The 27,305-nt window shown below is 36.6% G+C and overlaps 1 protein-coding gene across 1 annotated transcript in view; it reads right to left on the bottom strand.

Annotated features, from left to right (window-relative positions):
• Positions 1–25,786, bottom strand: part of LOC121414022 (DNA repair protein RAD50-like) — a 64,879-nt gene extending 39,093 nt beyond the window's left edge. Inside the window, exons 1-12 of the mRNA XM_041607065.1 lie at positions 25,617–25,786; positions 18,849–18,932; positions 18,006–18,107; positions 16,811–16,873; positions 16,301–16,342; positions 15,255–15,328; positions 13,657–13,716; positions 12,865–12,910; positions 10,804–10,872; positions 9,954–10,043; positions 8,159–8,219; positions 990–1,067 (exon numbers count right to left, since the gene is read on the bottom strand). Of these exons, the coding sequence (XP_041462999.1) occupies positions 990–1,067; positions 8,159–8,219; positions 9,954–10,043; positions 10,804–10,872; positions 12,865–12,910; positions 13,657–13,716; positions 15,255–15,328; positions 16,301–16,342; positions 16,811–16,873; positions 18,006–18,107; positions 18,849–18,932; positions 25,617–25,745 (898 nt within the window). The 5' untranslated portion in view covers positions 25,746–25,786. The remainder of the gene's footprint in view (positions 1–989; positions 1,068–8,158; positions 8,220–9,953; positions 10,044–10,803; positions 10,873–12,864; positions 12,911–13,656; positions 13,717–15,254; positions 15,329–16,300; positions 16,343–16,810; positions 16,874–18,005; positions 18,108–18,848; positions 18,933–25,616) is intronic.
• Between the last annotated feature and the right edge of the window lie 1,519 nt (positions 25,787–27,305).

Below are 27,305 nucleotides of genomic sequence, written 5' to 3'. Positions count from 1 at the left end.
CCAAGTTAAATATTCATCCATCCATCTACGTATCTATGAACCTATCCATCTACGTAGAGTATCTATCTATCTATCTATCTATCTATCTGTCTGTCTATCTATCTATCTATCTGTCTGTCTGTCTGTCTGTCTGTCTATCTAGCAAGCAATAATTTATGGAAAGCTCAGCAATTATAGAACTTTTTACAATTGATTGCATATATAGCATTAAAGATAAATTCCAGTTTTGGTAACGATCTCAAATAGACTTTTTACAGAATCTAATATAATTACCACCCAAGTGTTTGTTTGTATGAATAAAAAATATGTGCCAAAGGATTCTGGAAGAAATTGTGTAATTGCTGAGAAATAAGCAAAATAAGCACGGATTCTGTCACTTCTGTCGGGTCTTTATTCCAGCAATAATTATACACTGTCCCACGTGTGCCTTTCTGTGTTGGTGATCTTCAGTGTGAACGTTTTTCAGCGTAGATTTCAAGATTTCACAAAGTTCAGTTTATGTAACTGTACCAGATCTAGATCCTCGATGATATACTGACAATTAAGCCTGGTTTTACAGACTTTCTCATGAAATCAGTGTTTACTGCAACTACTGGTATTTCTCTTTAATGAGGTCCTGATTATCTAGTTGCCTATTCAATGGAGCACTATACATGTATATTACCCTGGCTCCAGCTGATAAAGGCGCTTGGTCCGTTCAAGGAATTAATCCTGCCAGGTACCCATTCACCTCAACTGGGTTGAGTGCAGTACAACATGGATCAAATACTTGCTGAAGGAAAACACGCCATGGTTGGGGTTCAAACCTAAGTCGCTCTGATTGAAAGACGCGAGTTGTAACCACTAGACCATGATGCCCCCATATAAGTACAATTAATCACACAAAATCACACATACAATGAATCGCTAAACCCTGTGCTGCGGAACCCAGTTCTCAACGTGACTTCATGGCAATAAGTCAAAACAACAGAACATGTTTCCATGGTTACCTTGGAAGATGTTTTCAAGACGCCCTTCTACATTCCTCATGCTCTTTATCAGCTGGTCTTTCTCTCCTTGGTACTTGGCTGGTCAGACAAAGAAAGTGAAAAAAAAAATTAAGGGAAAAATTATGATTAGCCACCCTAAAACTAACAGCGAGTACATGTAAGTCCCCCTAAATGAATTTTCAGATTTTTCATTGAGTTTGAATAAGCACACCCTAAGCTTTAAAATGATATATAACTTGTCGAAATTGATCAACAATAACCTCCTCAAGTACTGGATTGACTGTAGAAACTGTCAACTTCACAAAGAAGAAACAAATTCTTAAAACTTCCACGCAGTCTGCAAAAACAGTCAAGAAAAGCTTGTGGCAAAGAAACTCTTGTATATTGTTTTATTTAACAACTTTACAACTTAAAAATTCAACAGCATATAAAAGAAGAGTTATTCTTCTAATAAACAAGCTAATTTGTTATTTTTGGCTCTTCGAAGACCAAGCTACTTTGTTCCCTGCTTTTTACAGAGAACCTTTCCTGGCGACTTATTGTTGTTTTGGGGTGGCTGTTCACAATTCATATCAGTGAACTCCATAATAATAATAATAATCTTGTTACTAGTTATAAATGCTTTGTACTAAACCACCAATCTCTTTAATTTTCCAATTGCGAAAAATTGATATAGATGGTGAAAAATATAACACCTAGACTAGGCACGGCCGTAGTCACTAGATGGCGCTGTCGCGGAAGTGCTCAAAATTTGTACGTAAGTTTCGTCCGCTTGTCAATGGGTGAAATCGCATAGCGATGCGATATCGTCAAAATTAAGCCCCTGTCAGCGCGGATGAATATGATATTTTCTCTTTGTGATTGTCCTCCCGTGCGATGAAAAATATGTCATCGTAATGCATAGGACTTTCGCGAGCTACCGAAGTCATTTTCGTGCCCCAAATTCCATGAAATCTTCCAAAAATAACCATGAAAGTGTCGGTAAGTCAAAAGTGTCGTGAGTTGCTCTCAATTCTTACCTTATTTAGTTGTATTTCTTGCAAAATGGGTCTCGAAGGGTTCTGGATTTTCCGTTGATTGTGAAACTTGAATTGATTTCCTTTCTGTGTCTTGCAGTTAAATTGCAGCGCGGGGAATCGCAAGGGCTGTGGAAGCCCTTCTCAGTGAGGTTTACAAGCTGAGCTGCCCTTGAATTTGGTCGAATTTCGAGCCATTTTGATCGCGCGCACGGGATGATTAATTAACATAACAATTAGCAGATTAGAGATCAAGATTACGTCACGTACGTGCGTACGTGTGATACACAGAAATGAAATAGAACTTGAATCACACGGAATCACAGTCAAGAAATGCTTTGTTTTCTTTGTTTGCTAAATGATTTCCTGAATTTAAAATCATGAATAAACACCAGAGTAATGACATGAAGGAGATAATCATGGTCATATGAGGAATAACTAAATATTTTCTGAAAACGAGTGAATATGATGGGGCAATAATGTGCATGCACTGGAAAATGAACATTCACCTCACTGTCGGTGCCGTGGTGTCAGTCACTCAGACACAGTGCTTTACTGCCTTTTACTGGCCTTTTCTTTGCACTGCCGCCGCCACTGGTTTTTCTTTTGCCAACTAGATTAAAACTCATTTATTAATATGTTTATTGCAATTTTTGAATAAATGGTAATACAAAGTGGAAAAAAATGAAGATAAAAATAATTTCAAGGACTAAAAACTTGTCATGCCATCACCCCCCCCCCCCCCCCCCTAAAAAATACACACTATCTTGAATGACTCGTTAATTTAATTTGCATTGAAAAAATAAATAATTGTATTTATGCACTTTTTTATTTCTCATTCTTTCTGCCAGAATATCAGATGCCATCATGAATAACCTCACCACCAGATTGAACTCCTAAACATCTTGACAATGACTATCTACTGAGATATCTTGCCTTCTTGAGATTGGAAGTTTTAAGTTCAAGTCAGAGTGACCTAAGGCCCTACTAACAAGAAGAATCCAGATTTACATAAAAACAAATCCCACGAAAGATACAAACTGATTTTACTCTTAATGTGTAGTGTGTATGTGAGACACTGTGTTTGTGTTTATTTTGAGGAGGACCTCCTGTCTCTGTTTTTATTATTTTATTGACTGAATGAATGATCAATACCTCAAAGTGAGAACTGATTTTTGAGGAGAGTACATTAGTGTATGGTTTTGAGTGAATTTGATTTGAGTAACTGTTTTTCTTTATTATTTTTCTCATAATTATTATTTTGCCTTTTATTATATATTTTCAGTTATATATTGTCAGTTTATTTAAAGGGGAATGAAACCTTTGGAACAAATAGGCTTGTGTAGAAACAGAAAAATCAAAGAATAAGAATAAAGAATCTTTGAGAAAAATCAGACAAATAATGAGAAAGATATGAGCATTTGAATATTGCAATCACTAATGCTATGGATATCCTCCCATTGGCAATGCGACAAGGATGTGTGATGTCACTGATGAACAACTTTCCCTTTGGTGGACTATAAAATACCCTCAAAATATCTCTTTTTGCTTTTTCTTATGATGATACAAACTCTTATCTATCCATCTTAAACTATCCATGATGTATTCTTAAAAAATATGTATTACATGCCCTCGTGTAGAAAGAACACATGATCTATGGATAGATGTGATAAAAGAGGCAATTCAAGTAAAATATATACTAAAGTAATGGGGAGAGTTGTTCACAAGTGACATCACACATCTTTGTCGCTTTGCCAATTTGCTATCTCCATAGCAATAGTGATCGCAATATTCAAATGCTCATAACTTTCTCATTATTTGTCCGATTTTTCTCAAACTTTTGTTGATCTCTTTCTTTGATTTTTCTGTTTTCACACAAGCTATCTTGTTCCAATGGTTTCATTCTCCTTTAACATTAAGTTGAACTTCCAAATTTGATCAAAGTGTTCAATTCTTGGGATAGAATTTTATCAGGTAATAAAACTGAGTTTGATAAATCTAAAAAAGGACACTGAAAAAAATATGAACACTTGGAGATGCTCACTAAGAAGAGGAAAAAACATGAAAGGAAATGGAATTTAAGTGGATGTTATAGCATGCCTTTCACAGATCTCCAAGCACCAGGAATCATAGGCGGCGGAAGTGGGGGGGGGAAGTATCCCCCTAAATTTGAGGTGGGGAGGGGACGATTCCATCCCCCTCAATTTTTTGTTGATAACCTTATTTTTTAATTTTTTTTGGCTTGTCAATTTTCAATTTTGTTTCCTGTGTCCCCCCCCAAGATATTATATGGTCACTATCTTTTTTTTTTGGGGGGGGTCAAAAGATTTTGGCGGTTCCCCCCTAAAATTTTTGGCTTCCCCCACCAATGCCAGGAATGTTGATATTCAACTGAGAGTTGCAGAAATTGAATCTCCGTTTGTCTGTGAACTTGTTATAGAGAATGATTATTCCAGGACAAGTTAGATGACATTACCCAGCCCATAGCATACATCCCAACAATGGAATGGAGGCAATATACCCCTGTAATACATGAAGTATCATATTATCTTTAGGTTGGTTTGGAAAGTAAGTCCTCTAGTCAATATTAATGTCTGCCCAACAAAATGGTACTATCTGGCAATTTGGTGGTTCAATCACAAGCAGAAAAAGTTTAGTAAATTGACACTAGTAATACAAACAAATATAATACAGCCAAACTGTCTGACCCCTTACTTGACTACTGACTTAACTAATTATTGAAAAATGACAAGGGATGCTTAGGCCCTTTGTAACCATTTCATTGGGCAGACTGAAGCAGATGACTAGAATTCATACTTTCATGAAGATGAAGGAACATCAAAATGATTATTACAATTTAGCAAATATGAATTTATAACACTGTCATGGTTATAAAAAGTAATGAATTTCTATCAAGTAAAATGACAATACAATGTAAGACATAACTGCAATAAAGTAATTTCATTTCCAAAAGATATCTTCCATAACTTAATAACCAAATTTCTCAAGATAATATTTCTTCTGCACAAAGTGTATGAAATGCTCAGTGTAAATCATGCTGTTTATAAATCTCTATGATTTTTTTTTTTCAAAATGAAAATACATGTAAACTTAATCAAAACCAGGGGTGGTGGATCCAGGATTTATCCGGGGGGGGGGGCACATTTTCAGGATGAAAATTTGTCAAGCAAAAAAGGGCCTTACGGGGGGGGGGGGGGGCATTCTTTGATGAAAAGTGCATATTTTCATTACATCTTGACAGTAGCTCTCAAAGGGGGGGGGGGGGGGTTGAGCTAGATGTGCCCTCCCCCAGATCCACCAGTGATAAAAATCAACATTTATGAAAGATTGCATACCTTATATTCTGAATTGGTAAATTCAATGCATATGTCTACAAAATGAAACTGACATGTTTGGATAAATTGCTTATTTTTGTTTCAAGAAAGAATTCATCAATAACAGCTTAGAGTTATTGAGAAAACATCAAGAAAAAATATTCTGATATGCAATAACTATATCTATTTTATATATGCATTTTTTTCCAAAAATTTAATCCTTGACATGGGGGGGCTGGTTTAGTAGTCAAATTCACCCCCCCCCCCCCCCGTTAAGTAAAATGCTTTATCAAAATAAGATTATGCTATCATTTATAAATTACTGCATTTTGGAGCCCATTAAAATTCAAAATGAATCAAAGAGGGCAGTGCCACACCTTATTCACTGAAATTAAGGAGGGGCATGCACAGCTGAAAAACTATCAGCAGGGGCAATAATTTTCACTGCAATGTTAGATATCCTAAAAAAAAATCCTGAAAACACATAATTAAAATGAAATTAAACTCCCAGGAAGTGCCCCTGTATACTATTACAGCCCTTGACCTGTATATTCTCAAGGGGTTCAATAATTCCTTCTCTTCCCTTGTAGAGTCGGTTCGGGTGCGAATGTGTCTGAAAAAAAATAAGTAAAAAAAGGATCATTAGTAAAAATTGTAGAGAGAACAGAACATATCATTTTTAAAAAATTTAGCAAGCAAAAACAAAGATTGATCTGGCATTGGAAAATAAAAGGAAATTAATTAACACCGCCCCCCCCCCCCCCCCCCCGCTTCAACATATTTTTGTTGTTTGCTTCTGCTTACAACTTTATAAATTTACCCGATACATCTTTCAAAACTTTTGGCTCCATTATCATGATTATGCCACTGTTCAAGTATTATTTATTTGGAAACCACTGCTAAAACTATAAGGTGAAATGAAATTATATAAAGAAAAAAATATATATTTCACAAAGTATAAAATCATAATGATGTAGGTCATGTTGAAATTAGACCCTGGACTGGACTTAAAAATAGATCAAGTGTAGTGTAGACCAAATGTAAATTAGACAAAGTGTAGACCAAATGGCAATTAGAATTTTTTTAAAACCAAATGGGTAAAGCCCATTTGGTATATATATAAAGACTAAAATATATGTATATAAGTTAAAAAAATATAATTAAGTAGCCTAGGATGTGCTGAAATAAGACCAACTGGACATTTCACAAAATGAGAATTAGACCAAGTGTAGACCAAATGGGTTAAGCCCATTCGGCATTAGACTAAATGAGAAGTGGGCAAATTGCATGTGAACCAAATGAATATACATATTTACAATGTGGAACTGCATGATATAAAGCCAATTTTATGTACCAGTATTTGACAAAGTAAAAAAATATACAATTATGTAGGTTATGCTGAAATTAGACCAACTGGACATTTCACTAAATGAGAATTAGACCAAGTGTAGACCAAATGGCAATTTAGTAGACCAAATGGGTTTAGCCCATTTGGCATTAGACCAAATGACAAGTGGGCAAATTGCATGTAGACCAAATGAAAATACACCAGAAAACACATTTCACAAGTTGGGACTGATATAGAGAGCCGTAGCAGACGACGGAGATGGGTACATGATTTGCGTCCGCAAAAAACGCGCACGCATCTATGTACTAACATGAAAAACAGCATATGGGACGATCTGACTAAAAATCGCACATGCGGGGCTAATTGAGAGTCACAGCAGAGGACGGCTAGCAGACGCCGACGGGCGCGCGCATTTAGCGAGCACATCGTGATCGTTTAAACTATCGATAGTAAGGACAGTGCATTAACAGGGACCCGCGATGTCTATGACTTTTTCGACCCATGTTGGTGCTATGAAATTGCTGTTTTTTGCAGTTTAAATGAATTTTACGTAAGTTTTAAGTGGTTTCACATGACAAATTAGATATTAAGAAATTTTTTGATATCATTCTTGGGGACAACAAACACATTTTGAAATTCTTGTTGTCCTGCCTACCTAGACTTTGAAAAAAAAAAAACAAGGACATACTTTTCTTTGTTTTGTGCATCTGTAAACCATTTTCCATAAAACTTTACATTTTTTTTTCCAAAATCATTTTTAATATGCTTCAACATCAAAACCAATACTGAATAATGATATAAATTAGCTGTGAACAAATATTAATTTTACATCTGCATACCATTTTCAAATACAAAATTTCGACCAAAATCATTTTTAATATATTTCTTTATAACTTTAAAATGTATGATAAATCATGGTCTAAATTAGCTATTAATAAATATCCAGAAATATTTTCAATGACAAAATACTTGGTTACAATACTCACATGAATGCAATTAATGTTATTCTGTTTCATTCACTGATTAACAACACCTCAGCAACTAAATATTAAAATCTTCAGGGTAAGGCCACTTTTCAAAAGGGATCAGTCCTTTTCTACGGCGCTAAATGGGAAATATTAAAACTTAGTTTCCACCGTCATGATTTGCGCCACCATTTAAATGGTTGGTCTTAATCGTGAAGTAATCGTATCAGATCGCATAAGATCATACTAGTTCCTATTAGAGCAGTTAAGGCAATTTTATTAATCAGTTGAACGATTTTCGTGGTCAGTTATGAAAGGCCAATCATGGAGTTCGTGAAGGATTCTTCGTACAATGACACTCATTCAAAATCTGTTATTCTTTTTATTTTCTTGTGGGCCTCAGAATAGAATATTTCTAGGTATAGACACTATGTAAACATCTATTATTATCATTTATTATTTATTATCATTATTATTATTATTATTATTATTATCATTCTCTTACCAACTTCATTAGCCAGCTTAGTAATCTGGTGGGACTTTCTGACCAGATCATCATATTGTTCCTACAACAAGGAGAGGCAAGAATATAGTTAAAATATATTGGATGGCTCAGAATGGGATACCAAATATATCACATGCATCAGTAGGAATATTGCACAAGTTGAAGATAAGTGCAGTATTCATGCTGGTGAATATATCTGATATACCACAAAAAAAATCAATTATTATCATACATACAACATTTTCCATGACAACAGCAAAGCATTTTAATAGTTTAAACAAAAAATTGAAATAGAAATCATTTCAGTCCTTGATTGATGGGACTTACATGTAACTCTTTATGATGTCATATTCATCATTGCGTGTTGCACTGTAGAGCTTATTGTGCGTGTTGTCTATTTCGCACATTGGCATAGGGGTAATGGCGTTGCAGAGTTGAACATTGTAATATTGCACTCCTTTTTTTCTTTAAATGGGTAATGTATAATTAGGGACAGTGATTTTCCGCAATCGCGTAAAATGGACGGAAATCACAGAAAGGGCCTTTTCGAACAGGAAAGTGGCATTTCAAACGGAAAATCAGGGAAAACGTATTTTCCCTCAAAATACACAGAATAGCAACAGAAATTAGTCCAAAATCACAACAAAATGAGAATATTAAATGGCCGCAAAACCCCAGAAAACACGATCTCACTTCGCTACAATCATAGCAATTCACACATCGTGACTGCACTCGATTATACCCTGTATACCGTACCGGTACCCGGCCAGCCGGGTTGAGCTTACATGCACACATGCTCCAACAACACAGTCCTGTGTTGCTGCACTATACGTTTGAAGATGTAACAGCACGATATCATGGTCTTAAAATCCAAGATGGCGGATTGGCGAAAGTCGTTGACTGGTGATAACGATGTCCAAAAAAAACCCCAAATTATCGATGAAATTTAATTTCACCGTAAAATAATTCTAATAATGTGAAAGGCGAGGATGTATGCATGCTAAATGTGTTTGAAATATCATTTAATGCACCTGCATAGATCCGATTAGAACTGATTCTGTTGTGTTGTTGGTACAGGCAGATAAAAATTTTGACCAGTGCGAGCGTACGCGTTGTGATATTTGCTATTCAATGTGTTAACGGAATTGTCACTTTTCTGTGTGTACAAAGTCTATGGGGAAACGGAATTTCCGTTTTCTGACAAGCTGAAGCAGAATTTGAGATTTTCTGAAACAGAAAAGGCAATATTTTGAAACGGAAAATCACTGTCCCTATATAATAAATTAGACAGCAACATTGTATGACACCAAGCAAATATCTAGAAAGATAAAACGAATGTTATTGTCTCAAAGTAATATATTGACTGACTGGCCTTGAGGCGAACATCAAATATATTGCCTATAACTGAGTCATATTGACCCAAGTTTATAGAAATTATGGGTTTTTTAAGGGCAATAAATTTGATGTTCCCAAAAAGATGAGCCAGTCAATATCGTTATTTCAAACCAATCAGACATCGAGAACAAAAATCATCTTTTGTGTCATGTTTAGATAAGGAGCTCAGAGTTTTGCCAATGTTATGTTAACATAAGGGCAGAAGCCTGGGAACGCATGCCCAGTGCAGTCTTATCTTCATTAACATTATGAAATATTGTTGCTGTGCAGACCGATATGACGCTTATCTCCTTCTACTCGCCCTCAGATGCCTGGACAAGAGATCGATAAAAAAGCAAAGCATGCAACCCACTTGCTACCAATATGCATGCATACTAGGGGAAGAATAAGATTACATTACCTCAACGGGTCTCAACTGACCGTTGATTTTAGTGACCGATTCTTCAGCTGCTGCTAATCTAGCCTTCTTGTCATCCAAGTCTCTGGATAGCTTTATATAAAAAAATATATGAACAAAAATCCATAAATAATTATTACTAAACATGTCTATTGTTATCATGTTTATTTTATGGTGTATGATACCAAGTATCAAATTGCACTTGAGTAAATGCAAATAGTGACTGCATTATATAAATGGACATATTATTCGACTTCTCAAAACATGAGCAGTTAAAGTAGGCTAGGATAAGTGCAATGCATTTCATTGTATTAACATTGCATGGATTATTATCATAATGCGCTTTTTTATCATCAATATTATCACTATTAAACTAGGAATTAGATGGGCCAATATGACAATGGTGCCCTTACTTTCCACACTCAGTTCAGCTATTCATATTTCTTTGTTCAGCATTTTAAAAACTTAGTCATAACAAATGGTTAACATCTTTTTACCCCTTTTTTCACTTATATTAGTGTCATCTGCATGTGCAGTAAACACCAAGAGAAACTAAAATCACTGGCACACTCAATTGTTTGGAAACCAATTTGAAAACAAAATAAGCTGTGACCTTTGACCTCTGCACTCTCAATGTGAAACAACTTCTGCAACAAGTTTTTACACCATACATGTACACTAAACTAGTGCATAAAAAACAAAATCTCAGTAAATAGTAGGTGCAATATTCTCTCCAAACAATCACATTCCCCAAAGGTGAGAATTTTTTAAAATTTAATTTTAATGTAATTGTTATTCAAATTCAATTTCATCATTCTAAAAAAAGAAGAGCAAACTGGAATTGCTGACTAACCTGTTTTGCTTTTTCCCTCCAGTCTTTAAGATGTCTTGTCTCTGCGATGTACTCCCGAATTTGACTATTCTGAATAAAATATAGGAAAACAGAGTGGCTAGTATACATACAAATCCAAAGCAAGAGCAAATAATCAATTGAAAATTAAAAGGATGACAATGCAACAGTTTCACATTAATGGAACGAATAAGAGGACTACAAATTGTTACTGATAAGTGACAAATCATTTTAATATGACAAATAAAGTAAAATATCAGCAATTGAAACATAAAAACTGATTGATGAATTAAAAAAATATAATTGCAAATAAATAACAAGTGGAATGCCTCTGGCAGTCACGCCTGCATTACGCAATGCGATATAACAGCAGTGCATCCTTTAAAAATAGCTAATAAATATTATTCACAGAAGAAAACACAAATATGATAAGATATTATGCCCATTGACCCAAAATGACCTTTGACCATGATCATGTGACCTAAGACATGTGCAATACAATCATTCATACTTGATTATCCTTATGTCGATGTTTCATGATCTAGATCCATAAACTTCCTTAGTTATGATGCCAATTCAACACACACTCCCAACACGGCAAGAGTTCATTGACCTTTAAATGACCTTTGATCTTGGCCATGTTCCTGTAATGCATACAGGGTATTCAGGGGTACACTGCTGCTCTTATCACCAAGTTTCATGAACTAGACCCATAGACTTTTAAAGTTATGACAATTCCACAAATACCCCCAGCATTACCAAAGTTTGTTGACCCTAAATTACCTTTGACCTTGGTCATGTGACCTGAAACTCGCAAGTGATATTCATGGATACATGGTTGCTCTTATGTCCCAGTTTCATGAACTATATCCCTAAAATTTCAAAGTTATGATGACAATTCCTCAAATAACCCAACATGGCCAAAGTTCATTGACCCTAAGTGACCTTTGACCTTGGCCATTTAACCTGAAACTTGCACGTGATATTCAGGGATACATGGTTGCTCTTATGTCCAAGTTTCATGAAATATATCCATAAAATATCAAAGTTATGACAATTCCTCAAATAACCCTAACATGGCCAAAGTTCATTGACCCTATTGACCTTGGTCATGTGACCTGAAACTCGCACATAAATATTCAGGGATACATGGTTGCTCTACTGTCCAAGTTACATGAACTAGATCCATAAAATTTCAAAGTTATGATGACAATCCAAAAACTAAACCTTGGTTAAGATTTCGATAGTGATTTCCCCAACATGGTCTACAGTAAGTTCATTGACCCTAAATGATGTTTGACCTTGGTAATGTGACCCGAAACGCAGGCAGGATGTTCAGTAATACTTCATTACCCTTATGTCAAAGTTTCATTAACTAGGTCCATATACTTTATGATGACATTTAAAAAATTTAACCTTGGTTAACATTTCAATGTTGATGACTCCGCCATCAGAAAAGCGAAGCCTTCAGTCTCGCTCTGCTATGCAGGCGAGACAAAAATGACAAAAAAAGAGAACATTCTTTTTAATTTGGGAGTAGAGACATTTTGATATGTATTTTGCGAAAATCAACATGGGTTATCTCTGGGATGAAGGAATCTTTGAGTGCATGCCACATGCTATTCTACAAGACTAGTGTTTCAACATTACTCAAAACAGTGAGAATATTTTGAAGTGGCTGCAAATTTGTGGCAAGAAGATGATTGATATGGTGACACAACAACTGCTCCTGCAAGAGTTGCTCCAGGATGTAGGGTTAGGGTTGGGGTTGAATTAGGGTTTTATGCTAGGTTTAGGGTAGAGAAAACTATTAGTGTGTGGAATTTAGAGTGGACCAATTATCACCAGAGCAAATGTAATGGAACTGATTGATTCACATATGAGTGATATATATTTGAGGTGCATGCATGGGGAAAGATAAACCATATGGACAAGAGACAAAGACAGAAAAAGAGAGAAAGAGATCAAGAGACAGAGACAAAGCCATTTTGTTTTAACTCAGAGACAAAGATGCAGAGACAATAGACAGAAAGAGTGAATGTTTAAGAATGCAATGCTTATTACCTGTTCTGTTCTCAACTTCCTAATTGTTTCAAGAGCTTTGATGTACCTGGAGAAGAATTGAACCAGAAAATCAACAGTCTAATCGGAGGCTAATAGGGCCACAGTAGGCCGACTTGTAAACTTGAAATTTGACAAGCACAAGAACTTGAACATTTTCAAAGTGAATGCTAAAAGGAAAATGCTAATTTCATCTATTCATTGTATGTACAGGTGTACCTTGAAATAACAGGAGAAGGGGTTTTGCTATCTCTTCATTTAACTTCTTTGACTACATTAAAATGGAGATTTGACTTCTTTCATCAATTCAGACAAATTACCAAGAATTGCTTCCAACAATAAAGGACAGATAACTCTCCTAAAACTTATGAGTAATCAGCAGTTAGGGCCACAGTAGGCCTATATGTACAACTTGAAATTTGATAAGCACAAGAACTTTAACATTTTCAAAGTGCATGCAAAGCTAATTTCACCTATTCATTGTATGTACAGATGTAACTTGAAATAACAACAAAAGGGGTTTGCTATCTGTTCGTTTAACTTCTCTGACAATGTTCAAATTGTGTACTGAATGCAAAAACCTATTTCATCTGATATTGTGCATATTGTTGTACCTTTACATAACAGAGGAAATTTTTTACTCTCTTATGGTTTAACTTCTTTCATCAATTCAGACAGATTATCAAGAATTGCTTTCAACAATAAAGGAAAGATAACTCTCCTAAAACTTTATGGGTTTGAAAAAAAAACATTTTTGGCCAAAATATAATAGGAATTTACATTATTTTTTTTTACCTGGTAGCAGCAAAAATCTCATCAAACTTCCCTTTCAGAGTCTTCCCGTCACTGAGAGGCCTAAGAAAAAAAGTATTAATTAAGTATCAAAATTTTAAAAAAGAATATCTTACTAAGATTGATGTAAGATTTCATTGACTCTTTCGACCTCCTCTCGGGGTATGAGAGTACAAACATATTTACAACACATGAATACAAAATATAAGTGAAAATACAAAAACATAAACTACTATATACATGTATCACCACTTTATCAACAAAAGCCTGTACTTTATTTCAAAATTCTTATTTGGATATGGCTGCCAAGACGTAGTGGCTTCATAAAAAAAAATTATCATCTGGTTTACTAACAACAATTAAAAGGGATATCCCCTAAGTTGAAGATACAAGTATCTTGTTGGTGTTAATAGATTAAAGATGTATGATAAGTGTACTAATAGCTGTAATAGGGTAATGATGATACTGGCAAAGGGACTTTCGGTTTCAGTGAGTGCAATGAATTGAACTCCAAGTGCAAAACAAATAACTTTGCAGCCAATAAAATACAAGCAACTTCTTATGATGCTTGCAGTCATGTACATGTGCACATATAGTTCTTCGAAGCAGAAATCATTTAATTGGGAATGACGTGGAATTATCGAAATCCCTGGGGAGCATTTCATGAAAGGACTTGTCGGACGTTTTATCAGACAAGTCCTGTTTTATCCTACAGTTACTATAGTAACAGTGCTTCTCAACCAATCAGAATCCAGGAAAGTTGTCAGATCTGACAACTTGTCGGACGAAAATATTGACGAAACGCCCCCCCCCCCCCCCCCGTCTTTCATAGGAATAAGAACTGACAACTATTATTATCTCATCTTTTATGATACAAAAACTTTAAAAAAGAAAAATTAAACACTGAAAGAAATCAATTATTTTGTCATATTGAGAAATGAAGAGAGAGTTGTTTATGTGACAGAATTTTCTCTTTGAAGGTCAGAAAAAGCACAGGCTCTGAAAAATTTGCCCCCCCCCAAAAAAAAAAAAAGTGAAATGGGGTACTAAGTAGGATGTGAACATCAATGTGATTATATTGATATGTGTGCACCGATTGCCTGGCCAGGATACTATCAAGGGAGTGCATTTTGTGTCTGAAACAGGGAAGGATCCTGTGATAATAATAATTACAATGTAAAGCGCTTAGCAACCACATATGAAGCGCTATATAAATGTAACTATTATTATTTATCATTATCAAAGGTGGAGTGAACTATATGTGCTCTCTCATTGATACTTATAACAGATTGTTATGAATACATAGTCTTAAAATATACATTTTCAAATATCTACTAATACTACGGAGAATAAATAGACCTAGAATGGTATTTGTACAAAGAAACTAAAATGTTTTGAGAGGGACCGTAATTGTTTTGCTACTTAGTAACATAATTATTGTGGCATAAATGTATCGAGTAGTTAATTAGCACGTTATCATTCAAGTGGGTCTATATTATTAGACTACACCATCATTATGGGTCAGGAAACTGGCCAGGAATGAGTAGTTGAGGACTAAAGATGGCACTATTGGCTCGTAGCTGCTTTAAAATAAATCTTACCAGTTGGCTTCCTCTTGATGACAAAAGATGACATTACTCAGGACTGGTTTGGAGACACCAAGACTCTCCACCATCTACACAAAGAGGAAGGAAAATATGATCATGAAGAATGAAAAAAAAAAATTTGGAGAAGGAAAGCAAGGAGAAGGAGGAGGAGGAGAAGAAGAAGAGTAAGGCGCGATTTAAAAGAAAGTTTAAGACAAATCGCGCATTTACGCGCTTATTGCGCAACGGATATAACAATTGATGGAACGATACCGATCTTTGACTTTTGCTTATTTATTCCTGTTAAAATATATTGTCTACAAACATTGTTGAAAAGAAGATTAACTTATTATGGACATAACGGATGTATCAATCAAGTCTTGTTGCAGTTGTTTGTTCAAATGCATGCTCGCAAAATGCGAGACTGTAACTGGGTATGACAAACAACAATGTTAGGTCCAGGCGTAAGGTTTAACATTAACTTTGCAATTCTAAATAAAGACCAACGCTAGCTAATTATTAGAGTAGACTTTAGATCTAAGTTGGGCCTAGATCTAATTCTAAGTTACACTTAATGTTCTATTTAATCTTAGATCTGACGTAGATCTAATGGTACACTCTATTGGAGATTTAAAACTTGCTGTAGAGTCTAACTTAGATCTATTACCAGACCCTTATTTGGTTCCTAAATATCTAACGTTACTGGTATGGACTGCTTTGATATTCGAGAATCAAGACCTAACGTTAGCCTGGTCTAGGGCTTTTACTAGAACAAGTTACATCTAAGCCTAAAAGTTTTAGGCTCAGACCTTTCAGATCTTGATCTAGCCCTAGAATAGACCTAACATTTAATTTGATTCATAAAATATATAAAGACTGTTTTGATATTCGAGACATGGTTGTTTCAATTTGCCTCGCAGGTAGCGCAACGGCTAGACCATGCCCTCGGGCATAGTCGTGTTCTGGTCCCCTTGAGCCTCTAGAAACAACCATGCCTCTTAAAGCAGTCCATATATCTATACTAGTCCAATTGTTGATGTACATTATTTGTATCTTATTACCTCTCGATCTATTTCGGCACATCTTGAGCTGATGCTGTTTTTCTGCAGATATAAAAGAATAGATACAAAAGAAATGCACATTGCTTTAAGTATAAGCCTTGTCACTTATTGCTGTCTAATAAAAATTTCACCCTTATTACCAACTTTTAACACTGTTCCACAGTCATTCTATTTGAACATGTCCAGAGTTTTAACAGCTAGCGACATCTGCCACATGTAACTACTTGAAATCATGTTTAGACATGCAAATTTATAATCATAATAATTAAAACATATACCAAGCTCTTTTATCAGTCAATCACATTAAATAATATAATTAGCTTATAATGCAAATTGTTATTACAACAAGTTTTTTTTTAAATAGGCTGCAGACATAAAGTGTATATTTCAACATATCTATATATGTGTGTAGCAAGAGCAATACTGTCCACACAATTTAGTTTCCTAACAAATTCTGTTAGATGCTTCTATCATACATATTTCATACCAATAATTCCATCACTGACTCACCTGTCCAAAGTTGTCAACCCTCAAAATAGTTCCTTCTAAAGACTTGAACTCAATTTTCTTAACCTACAAAAAGAAGACAAAAATAGTAAATCGGTAACTACATTTGCCACTCTCCTGTTTTTTAACAGTAAATGGGTATTCAGTACAAAGCAATTCATTGAATACTCGAGCGTATTACCAAGTTGATTTCCCCAGGTAATCGGTGTATGTTGGTTGGTTGGTGGTGATTTTTTACCCGATTGCTAAGAAAGCAAGAATGCTAGTAAGCAAGCAACCAGAGGACCGACGGCTTAAGGTCCTCTCCGAAGGACCTGGTACTGAGGATTAATGCCTTACCAAAGGGCACTAGCGCACCAAATGGGAATCGAACCCGGGTCACCGGAATACGAATCCCCCGCTCTACCGACTGAGCTATCGCGCCTCCACATGCAACTTGAACACAAGAAACGTGTGTGCAGTTTGATGCAGGCACCTCGCAATGCCCGTATGTTGCCAGTTACTTGCACATTCCCATGCACCATCCACGCAGGTCACGCAATACACAGAGGGAGAGAGGAAATTAGAGCCAAAGCAGAGATGAATATAAAAGTGCACCTTGGAATAGAAATATTTAAATTCTACATAAATTAAATCCTGTATGCTGATTGGTTTAATTACCATCATGTGACCAATCATATTCACAATATTTTGTGATGATGTTGAAAATGAACTCTGAACCAATATATTGATGACATTAACTCGCTGCGTTGACTGACCTACTTTTCCTGAAGCGATGCTCTCAGTGGAACACTTTGTGCCTGCGCTAGAGAGATAGCACGATCTGTGTCAATGATCCGTGATGTCAATGATGGAATAGTGCACTATTCCATCCTTGACATCACGGAATAGTAATTTTTCTTCAGTGGGCGTTTCATTTTCAACATCATCGATATGTTTGGTCACATGTCATTTAAACCAATCAGCATACATGATTTAATTTATGTAGGATATAACTGTACACCTATATCGCTATACGAATGCCTCACCATCATCATTACATGCATTCTCTGACAGATTAAATGTGTTTTTTTTTCTAAACTTTTGTTTGGTTTTGTTGTTCTGGACTATTAGAACCAACTCTTCATCAGGGTAAACAACACATTTAACACAATCACATCCGAACAAGTACCCATGTTCTACTACATATGGTACTGACCTTTTGTGTAGCAACCATACTTCTGGTAACGACGACGTCCTTCCCTGCCTTGTCCTTAAAACGCAACTTGACCTGGGCTTTGACCTCCGTTTCATGAGCAACCTGATCATGTGACACAGAAGAAAGACAAACGAGAAAAAAAAAATAATTAGAAAGATTCATTTCATGACCCCCCCAAATGTATTACAGTATTATCGAATATACAATCTTAAATCTTCTACATGTATCATGAAAAATTTCATTAAAACACGATTTAACAACGTTCAACAAATGGCCTATAAATAGAGGGTTATTGGTAGTTTGATTCATTTGGTGTATCAATGTACTTTCTTTTGTTACTAACTCACTGCTACATGTACATGATAGCTTCCAAATCTCCAAATTTTAACATGTACAGTGTCTTCTTTAATAATTTGCAGTTTCTCTTAAATGCTATTAATCCCAAATGAAGTATGAATAGAACGAAAAAACACAAATTCCAAATGCAAAATATGGTTCTTATCCTGAAAAACAGACTATTTATCTTCCACTTATACATCATTACACACTCTAAATTGGCAATGCCATGAAAAACAACAAAGTTATGTTTCATAAAATAGCCTTAAAAATGGACAAATTGACACTTTCCATAAAATAGCCTTTGACATGCATGCATCGGAGTAAAATTGTGTTTGTAAAAGCAAATTTGAATCTTTTGTATAGATGATGAATATGAATATGATCAATAATTTTCATTCATGCTGTACATCCATATTCAATTTTTTTAACATGATGTAAAAATATCAGCGAATGTGGCCAATTTGAGGATCAACAGATTATTGTGACCTTGTGAAAGTACTTTACCTTAGGGTCATGAATGAAGAAGGCTCCCTTGCTCCCTGGAGGAAAGTCTCCTGAACAGATGTACTTCAGGCATTCAATGATTGTCTGTCAAGATGGATAAGAAATTAAGTGAGCAAAATAACAAAATAAAACTATAGTTGGGGAAAAAGAGCGGACAACCTAGCATTTCTGTGGTAATTTGGATATGGCTATTTACTCCACGGGGGATGAGGAAAGATGGCTGTGCTTTTTTACTGCTAATTAGTTGTTGATGTGCCAAGACTACAAGACAGCTGAAATAAGGGGTCTTGAGGGTGACTTTGTGATAAGTGAATGGTGTTAAGTGTGGAGCGTGGTGGTCAGTGGATTAGTCTTCTGACTTTGAAACAGAGGGTCGTGGGTTCAAATCCCAGCCATGGCATGATTACCTTCAGCAAGAAATTTATCCGCATTGTGCTGCACTCAACCCTGGTGAGGTGAATGGGTAGCTGGCAGGATTAATTCCTTGAATGCATGAGCGCTGGAAGGCAGCTCGAGCTAAAGCTGGAGTAATAATAATATCGCGCCACAGAATAGAATATAGAAAGATAGATTGCACTATATAAATGCCTATTATTATTGTATAACTTAAACCCTGCGCCCACAATGCGATCCAATGAGATGCGATTTAAAAAAAATCACACAATACATTATAAATGTAAAGGTTCCAAGAAGTAATTTTTTTTACTTGAACTTCGGTATTACCTTAGGAATAATAAAATCATTATCTAGCTCTGAAGCATGCTCTGTGGTCGGAGTAAAGTCCAAATAGGCTTCAAGTTACAGCCGACAATACCGTAATTGCGATTTGAAAATGGATTTCATTCATTTCATCTTTTACTGAATGAAGCATTCTGTCCATTACATGAATTAAGGAACATTTATTATTTGGTTTATATGACACTTACAACTAGATTATTTTTCATAGGAAAATTATCAATTTCAATGCAAAATATAATCATGCAATGCGAGCTCGGTCTGTTGATTGCATATTGCTTGTGTCGCGTACAATGCAAGCAAGGGACAAAATTGTATGGATCCAAAATTGCACGATGAATGGATCTTAAATTGTCCGGTCAATGACATCATTGTAAAATAGTCCGAATGATCGATATCAAACAACCAATCAAATGCCAAGGATCTATCTAGGTGTCATATAAACACTTAAAGGGGAATGAAACCTTTGAATCAAATAGGCTTGTGTAGAAACAGAAAAATAAACAAATAAGAATAAAGAAAGTTTGAGAAATATCGGACAAATAATGAGAAAGTTATGAGCATTTGAATATTGCAATCACTAATGCTATGGAGATCCTCCCATTGGCAATGCGACAAGGATGTGTGATGTCACTGATGAACAACTTTCCCTTTGGTGGACTATAGTATAAAATACCTCAAAATGTCTCTTTTTGCTTTTTCTTATGATGATACAAACTCTTTATCCATGATGTATTCTTAAAAAAATATGTATTACATGCCCTCATGGAGAAATAACACATGATCTATGGATAGATGTGATAAAAGAGGCAATTCAAGTTAAATATATACTAAAGTAATGGGGAGAGTTGTTCACAAGTGACATCACACATCTTTGTCGCATTGCCAATTTGCAATCTCCATAGCATTAGTGATCGCAATATTCAATGGCTCATAACTTTCTCATTATTTGTCCGATTTTTCTCAAACTTTTGTTGATCTGTTTCTTGGATTTTTCTGTTTTCAAACAAGCTATCTTGTTCCAATGGTTTCATTCTCCTTTAAGTGGTTTTGGAAAGGTGGCAATAGGGCATCAATCGATTGACTGTACAAACACCTGCTGTACAAAGTTGTTCCAAATTTCAAGATAATTTGAGGTAATAACTTTTAACACTGTACATTGGTGGAAGGGTCGAGTTGTCCAGTGGTTATAGCATTTGACTCGTAATTGCAAGGTTGTGAGTTAGAATCCCCTCTCTGCTATTGTGTCGACTTTGATAAAAAAGACCTGAGAGTAATATCTGTCGTCTATAACGTCAGCCACTGTGACTGATTAACCTAGACGTAAAATGTTTCCTAGGTAATTGGTTATATACCAGCTTGGCGTTAACCAGCAAAAAGCTGTACTGCCAATTCCTACGGTAGTTACCATAAACAGAAAACAGAACAATATCTAAAAAGTTTGGAAATTTTTTGCTTAATATTCTCTTAATCTACATCTGGCATTAACTCAGGGAGCTCTGTGGAATATTAGGCAGACATTGGTATTCTTCAAAATGGGGTAGAATGGGGTCGCAATAGCAATCCAAATAAAAGGGGAAAAATAAATTATGCACTTACCTCGATTATATGGTTGAAAGTCTATTGTGACACAGAATCCGAGGCACAAACTGGACCCTCAAAAAAGGAAAAGTTAGACCTCCATGTCATATTAGCTTTCCGTATCGATCAGCCATTTTGTTTTCAATTTTGAAAGGAGAACAAACAAGACAGAACTTTTCCTTATTTTGAGGGTCCAGCTTGTGCCTCGATGTCAGGATTCTGTGTAACGATAGACCTTCATCCATACAATCGAGACAAGTGCATAATTCATTTTCCCCCTTTTATTTGCAGTGCTATTGCGACCCCATTCTACCCCATTTTGAAGAGCACCTGCTGCCTAATATTACGATGACTAGTCCTGTGCTACGGCCCGTATGGTGGGCCCGAGCTCCCTGGGTTACATCTGGCCAGTATTAATGTACATGTACCCTAAATACGTTTAAACTCTGCAATTGACCTGTCTTTCAAAACCACATTTTCTTGGCAAATCAGTGTTTTTTTATACCCTTTAACAGTAGAGGCGCTGGTCAAAAAAGTGGGATTGTCCCAGAAAACAAGGATATCCTCATAAGCCAAGACAAATCATGTCTTGATATTAAGATTATCCTCATTTATGGGGAGAGTTTTTCTTCACTAATAGCCCTGCGGGACATGGACAGCTATTGCGGGGATTGAGAGTGATGAAAAAATAGATTCAATGATCTCAATTCCCCCTAGTTCCCTGTCTATTTTTCAAAACTTTCCTTCTAATCTTGTTTGTTATGAAGCCTGATAATGCTTTACATTGACTAGCGCACTTGATTGCTGTCGGCATATGTGGATAAATCTTTGAAAACTGAGACAGTCCCTGTAAACTGGGACAATCTAAATTCGCTGACTTGCACCTCTACTGTTGTTTGACTACGAGTGCATGCGCTGCCCACGCCAAAACTAAAAAAATACCACTTGGCTTTAATTTTTGGTCATGCATGTGTACAGCCTACCATTAGACAGCTGGCAGCCGTCTGTTTCGAGGAGTTTTCTTAACATTTTTTTATTTCTCCTCGTACACAGACGGCTCGCTATCGTGCAGCCACCATTAGGGGACTTGCAATGCAAAATCCCCCCGTCGGGGCTCTTCAATTTTTGTCTTTAATGAATAAAAATTTTGAAATTCAACGCGACCAAAATGCAAATTAATGTTCCCTCTTGTCTTGGCATTAATTGCCAAAAAATGGGGAAAAATAAAAAACAGTGACTTACCTCGGCTGTCGCGCAATCACTTCCCCGTTTTATCCGATCTTAATACATAAACATATGGCCATGTCGTAGGCTGTACAGATCGCGCTACAACTTAGATTCTTCGGTCTCTATTTTACAGTGCTGTTGTCGGGAACAAAAATCCATGTCGACATGTCGCTTAAAAATTAATCCCGACATCGACAATGTCGACATGAAAAAGGGACCGTAATTTAGCCTAGGCTCCCTAACAAAAAAATCATTCGATCGTGGAACATAACACTCTCAATCAAATGTACCGTAAGTAACGGTGTATTAACCGCACCTTTTTCTCGGCGGGGCAGAAGCAAAAGTCGGGGGTGCGGTTTATACACGGTGACGGGTCTGAGCCAGCCCGCCGTAACCCCTCCCGTACATGTACGATGTCTGCCAGTTCACAACACATCGAGTGGCCGGGCGTAGCCGCCCAGGCAATGTCGTTTAGAGGGGTATGAGCCGCGGGTAATGGGAAGCGATTATTGCAATATTAATTAAATGTTGTCCATAACAAACGCACCCACCTTCATGACACTAATTTTGACTTTATTCTCGATTCAAAGTAGTGAAGTTCCCTGGCGAATTTAAAGAGACGCCAAGCATACTCGGTAATATTTTGTCACCGCTGAGCGAGAGTTGAGTGAGCTTAGAGATTGCGTTGTAATGTGGTTATAGTGCGACTTAAGCTGGCACTATTCAAAGTCCCGTTTCGCGCCAGCTTGTTTTTTTTCCTTCATGTAAACCATGCACGAGAGAGACGGCAAGAAGCCGTAAAAAACAAATGGAAAAAATGCCAATTTCTTTGTTTCTTGAACCTTCCTATAATCCCGTATCCAAAATTCATGCTAAGACATCAAATTTCTGAAAGTGATTGTGAGATTGTGATGCAAGAAATGTGAATGTTTCTTCCTCCTACGCTGGGCCTGGGAAAGACACAGATCATAATTTGATAAGATGTACTGGCATGACTTGTACTGTATCGTAGTTTGCAATGTAATGGCAGTGCTGTGTGTGTACACTGTGACTGTGAGGTGAGCGAGTGTGTAAGTTGCCAATATTGTCGGGACCGTTCTTTCTTTCTAACATTTGTAGATGAATTGATCAAGAACAGCATATATCTGCATACCGGTAATCTCTTTGGATACTTTGAAATCTTAAAAAACTTAGATTTTGTTTCTTCGTACCTCAAATATGCATGTAAATGTGAGATTTTTTTTTTTTTTTTTTTTTAGTCCAAAGTTGGGGGTGCGGTTAATACACCGTTACTTACGGTATTCACCTTGACACGAGTGATATCCCCACACTAGATCGAGATCTATATAATACAGGCTCAGTGTGGGAAAACATATTTTCACTATTAAAGCTAAAGTGAATTCACTTTCAAAATCATCGATTTAATCCATATCTTTTTCTGGAGAATCAAGTTTTGTATCACGATCCGGTCTCGAAAGCATTGCGCAATAACACTAGGAACCAATTTGAGAATCACCAATTACAATAGTGATCATTGCGTATTATACGCTGGTACACATGTGCTGCAAACGCAAGCTCCTCAAATTGACAGTAAAAAATAATGAAAATCAACGGATAATTTCAATATCACTTCCGCGGCAATCCGTGCAAAGATCTCCAAACGAAGGAAGGGAAGTTTTCTGTGACTTCGTGATTTGAAATAAGCGCTCAATTGCGGCGGTCACAAACCACAACGAACAATTGTGTACAACGGATAGCGGAGCGTGAACGTAGCGGTCGTGTACATTTTTGCTTATTACATGACGTCATCCAGCCCCTGCCGAGAACCAATTTATGAATGAAAATATAGTAAGCATGCGCAGTGCAAGCCTTTTATTTCCCCACACAGAATTCCACCAAAACAAGTGTGCAATTCTCTATCACCTCGTACCAAAATCGACCTAGAATTTCACTTTCCCGTATTCTATATGAATTATGAAAGGTATTCTCGGAGGATCTATTTTCTCACCGATACTGCACAGGTAAGCAAATTTCGATTACTTCTTGCTTTTCCGTCAAAATCTTACGAATTAGCGTCTATATGCCATCGTGTTCGTTGGAATTTGTAGAGTCTATCGCAACGTGCACAAAGTCAATTTGCTTCCGGGTTTCGGAGCGTCGCTTGAATATGCATGAAATTGCAGAGTTTCGATAATTTTCGATCGATACCGGAGCGATCCGATCACGAACCAAAACTATTTACGGCGTACACAACGCGACCGGATATCGTTATCGCTATCGATACTTCCGCACGCAGTCCGAAGGAATTATTTTTGGGACCACGTGGTCATGACGTGATCTGCGCGATTGACCAATCAGCGGTCTTCGAATCGCTGTGCGGAGATGATCTATCCGTTGTACACAGTCTATGGACAATTGTTCGTTGTGCAAACTTTGACAAAAACGTTTATGTGAAAAGTAATGCATTGAGGAGCAACGTATTATCAAGCACGGTGAATAGCGATGGGTACATATGGATGGGTACAGTGAATGCTATTACGCTACGCTCGCTATACGCTAGCTAGATCTAGAGCGATCGTCGAGGGACAACTCGATCGGGCAGGCCGGCCCACACTCAGGCACTGACGTATTTCTGCTGCCGCGCAGCTCGCAGGTATTCTTTTTTCATTTAATGTGCCGCTTTATAGCTGAATAAACCTTTCAATCGCGCCACTTACTGTGGATAAAACTTAAAAGCTTCTAACTTTTCAGCTTAGCTTTTAAGCCTTTTCGTGAGTTTTAGGCTAGACCCCTTTTTATTTTATGTTTGCATGTCGATGTGGGTGCGTGCATGTCGACATGTCGGAAACATTGAAAATCCTTCGTATGTCGACATCAAGGTCGATATGAGGCCTATCGACAACAAAATATTCTAATTTGGTGAATGAAGCCAACCATGGCCAACGGAGTTCAGTTGAACACCCAACACAACAGAGACCGAAGCTTTTGCCTTGGTCTACTCTAGGGCCTACAGTCATGACAGTGGTATCTGAGCTCAGTATCTGACCTCTGACTCTGCTGTCAGACTCAGGACAGTCTCTGCTGCGCCTGCAAAAAACATCCAAAGCCAAGCCTAAGACCAAGCCATGCCATGGCATGGCCATCGGCCTCGCCATGCCCATGGAATGGCCACCAAAAATGTGACCAATGTGAATGTCCAATCATGCCAATGTCAATGATACTTACCGTTTTCCCTGCCCCATTTTGACCTACTATGAGGGTCAATGGATGGAAGAACTGGATGACTTGTCGGTCACCATCATCTTGGCCAAAACTTCTTATCCCTTGAATGCTCAATTTCTCAACTGACGACATTTTTTCCGAAGTTAGATGAGACGACGTGATTACAGTGCAGTGGGCCGGGCCGGCCTAGGTCTAGGCTGTCGAACAGGTGAGGATTTTACATTACGCGCGCGAGCGCGGGATGAGCCAACTATTTTCAGACTCTGATATTAATTATTTAATAATAAATACATGTCATTTCCACAAGTTGATCTCTAATTACATTTTAGAATAATTAAAATATTTTTTTATTTAAACAAAATTCATTTTTTCAGAGCGATTTTTTTTCTGATTGAATTTTGGGCTTCTATAATATATTTTGTCAGAGTGAACACCCCCTGAACACCTTAATACAGAATTTTAAAAATGGGGAATCCCCTTATTGGGAATCCCACTTGTTTCGGTCAGAGTGCAGTGCATGCAGTGTACGACAAGTGACAGAGCCTGAAAACAGTGTTCCCACTCTTCCCGAAATTCGGGAAATTTCTTTCAGGAAATTTTGACTTTTTCCAGGAAAGGTTCGGAAATGAAAATATTCCAAGAAATTTCGGGACATCCGAAAATTACAATTAAACAACAATTAAACGTAGAAACTATCAATATTCATGATATTCAGGTTACATTCTAATAATGTTTTACAGCCATGCGTAGCTCAAAATTTTCTGCTCGCGCTCGCATTTGTAATTTTGTCCTTTTTTTAAAGAGGGCGTGAACAAAAAAAATGCTAAAATCCTTGATTTTGGCCACCTAGGCCGAATTTTGGCTCGCTGTATTATTGCCCGATTTTCGTTTAAAATCAAATTTGAAAATTCCAGGAAATATCTATGAATTTCAGGAAATTTGGGATTCAGTTTCGTAAAATTTTCTGGACGGAGGGGGGGGGGGATCAAATATGAGTCGCATATTAAAAACGATATTTAAATTACGTAAGAACAAAGTCAGCAAAAGATTGAAAATATCATTAGAATGTTATTTCATTTTATATTTATAGCGTCGCATGCCAGCACCTGTCCCAAATACGGAACGCAGGGAACGCAGTAAAATAAGATAAATAAATATTATTATAATTTTTGGTGCGATATATGTCTTTCTCATGCGTCATAGTATACCGGGGGTTCTCAAACTACGGCCCGCGGGCCGGATCCGACCCCCGGAGCTTCTCAATCCGGCCCGCGAGACTCTGCTGGGTGTATTTTAATCACTTTTAAAGGACAAGTCCACCCCAACAAATGTTGATTCGAATAAAAAGAGAAAAATCCAACAAGCATAGCAGTGAAAATTTCATCGAAATCGGATGTAAAATAAAAAGTTATGACATTTTTTGAAATTTCGCTTAATTTCACAAAACGGTTTATATGCACATCCTGGCTGGTATGCAAAAGAGGAGACTGACATCCACTCACTATTTCTTTTGTATTATATGAAATATTCATTTCAATTTCATTTATTGGTTTTTGCAACATTTTTCATTACAAAATTCTGGACAAGAAAATACATATCTGAGACTTGACATCAAAATAATGTTCAATAGTTTTGTATATAAATCCTCAAACATATCTTACATAAATGAAATTCATTAAGTGGTATTTCCTG

Source organism: Lytechinus variegatus, chromosome 1, assembly GCF_018143015.1.
Source record: "Lytechinus variegatus isolate NC3 chromosome 1, Lvar_3.0, whole genome shotgun sequence".
Classification (NCBI taxonomy): domain Eukaryota; kingdom Metazoa; phylum Echinodermata; class Echinoidea; order Temnopleuroida; family Toxopneustidae; genus Lytechinus; species Lytechinus variegatus.
Note: the sequence above shows the minus strand (reverse complement) of the source record. Positions and strands in the feature narration are given on the sequence as shown.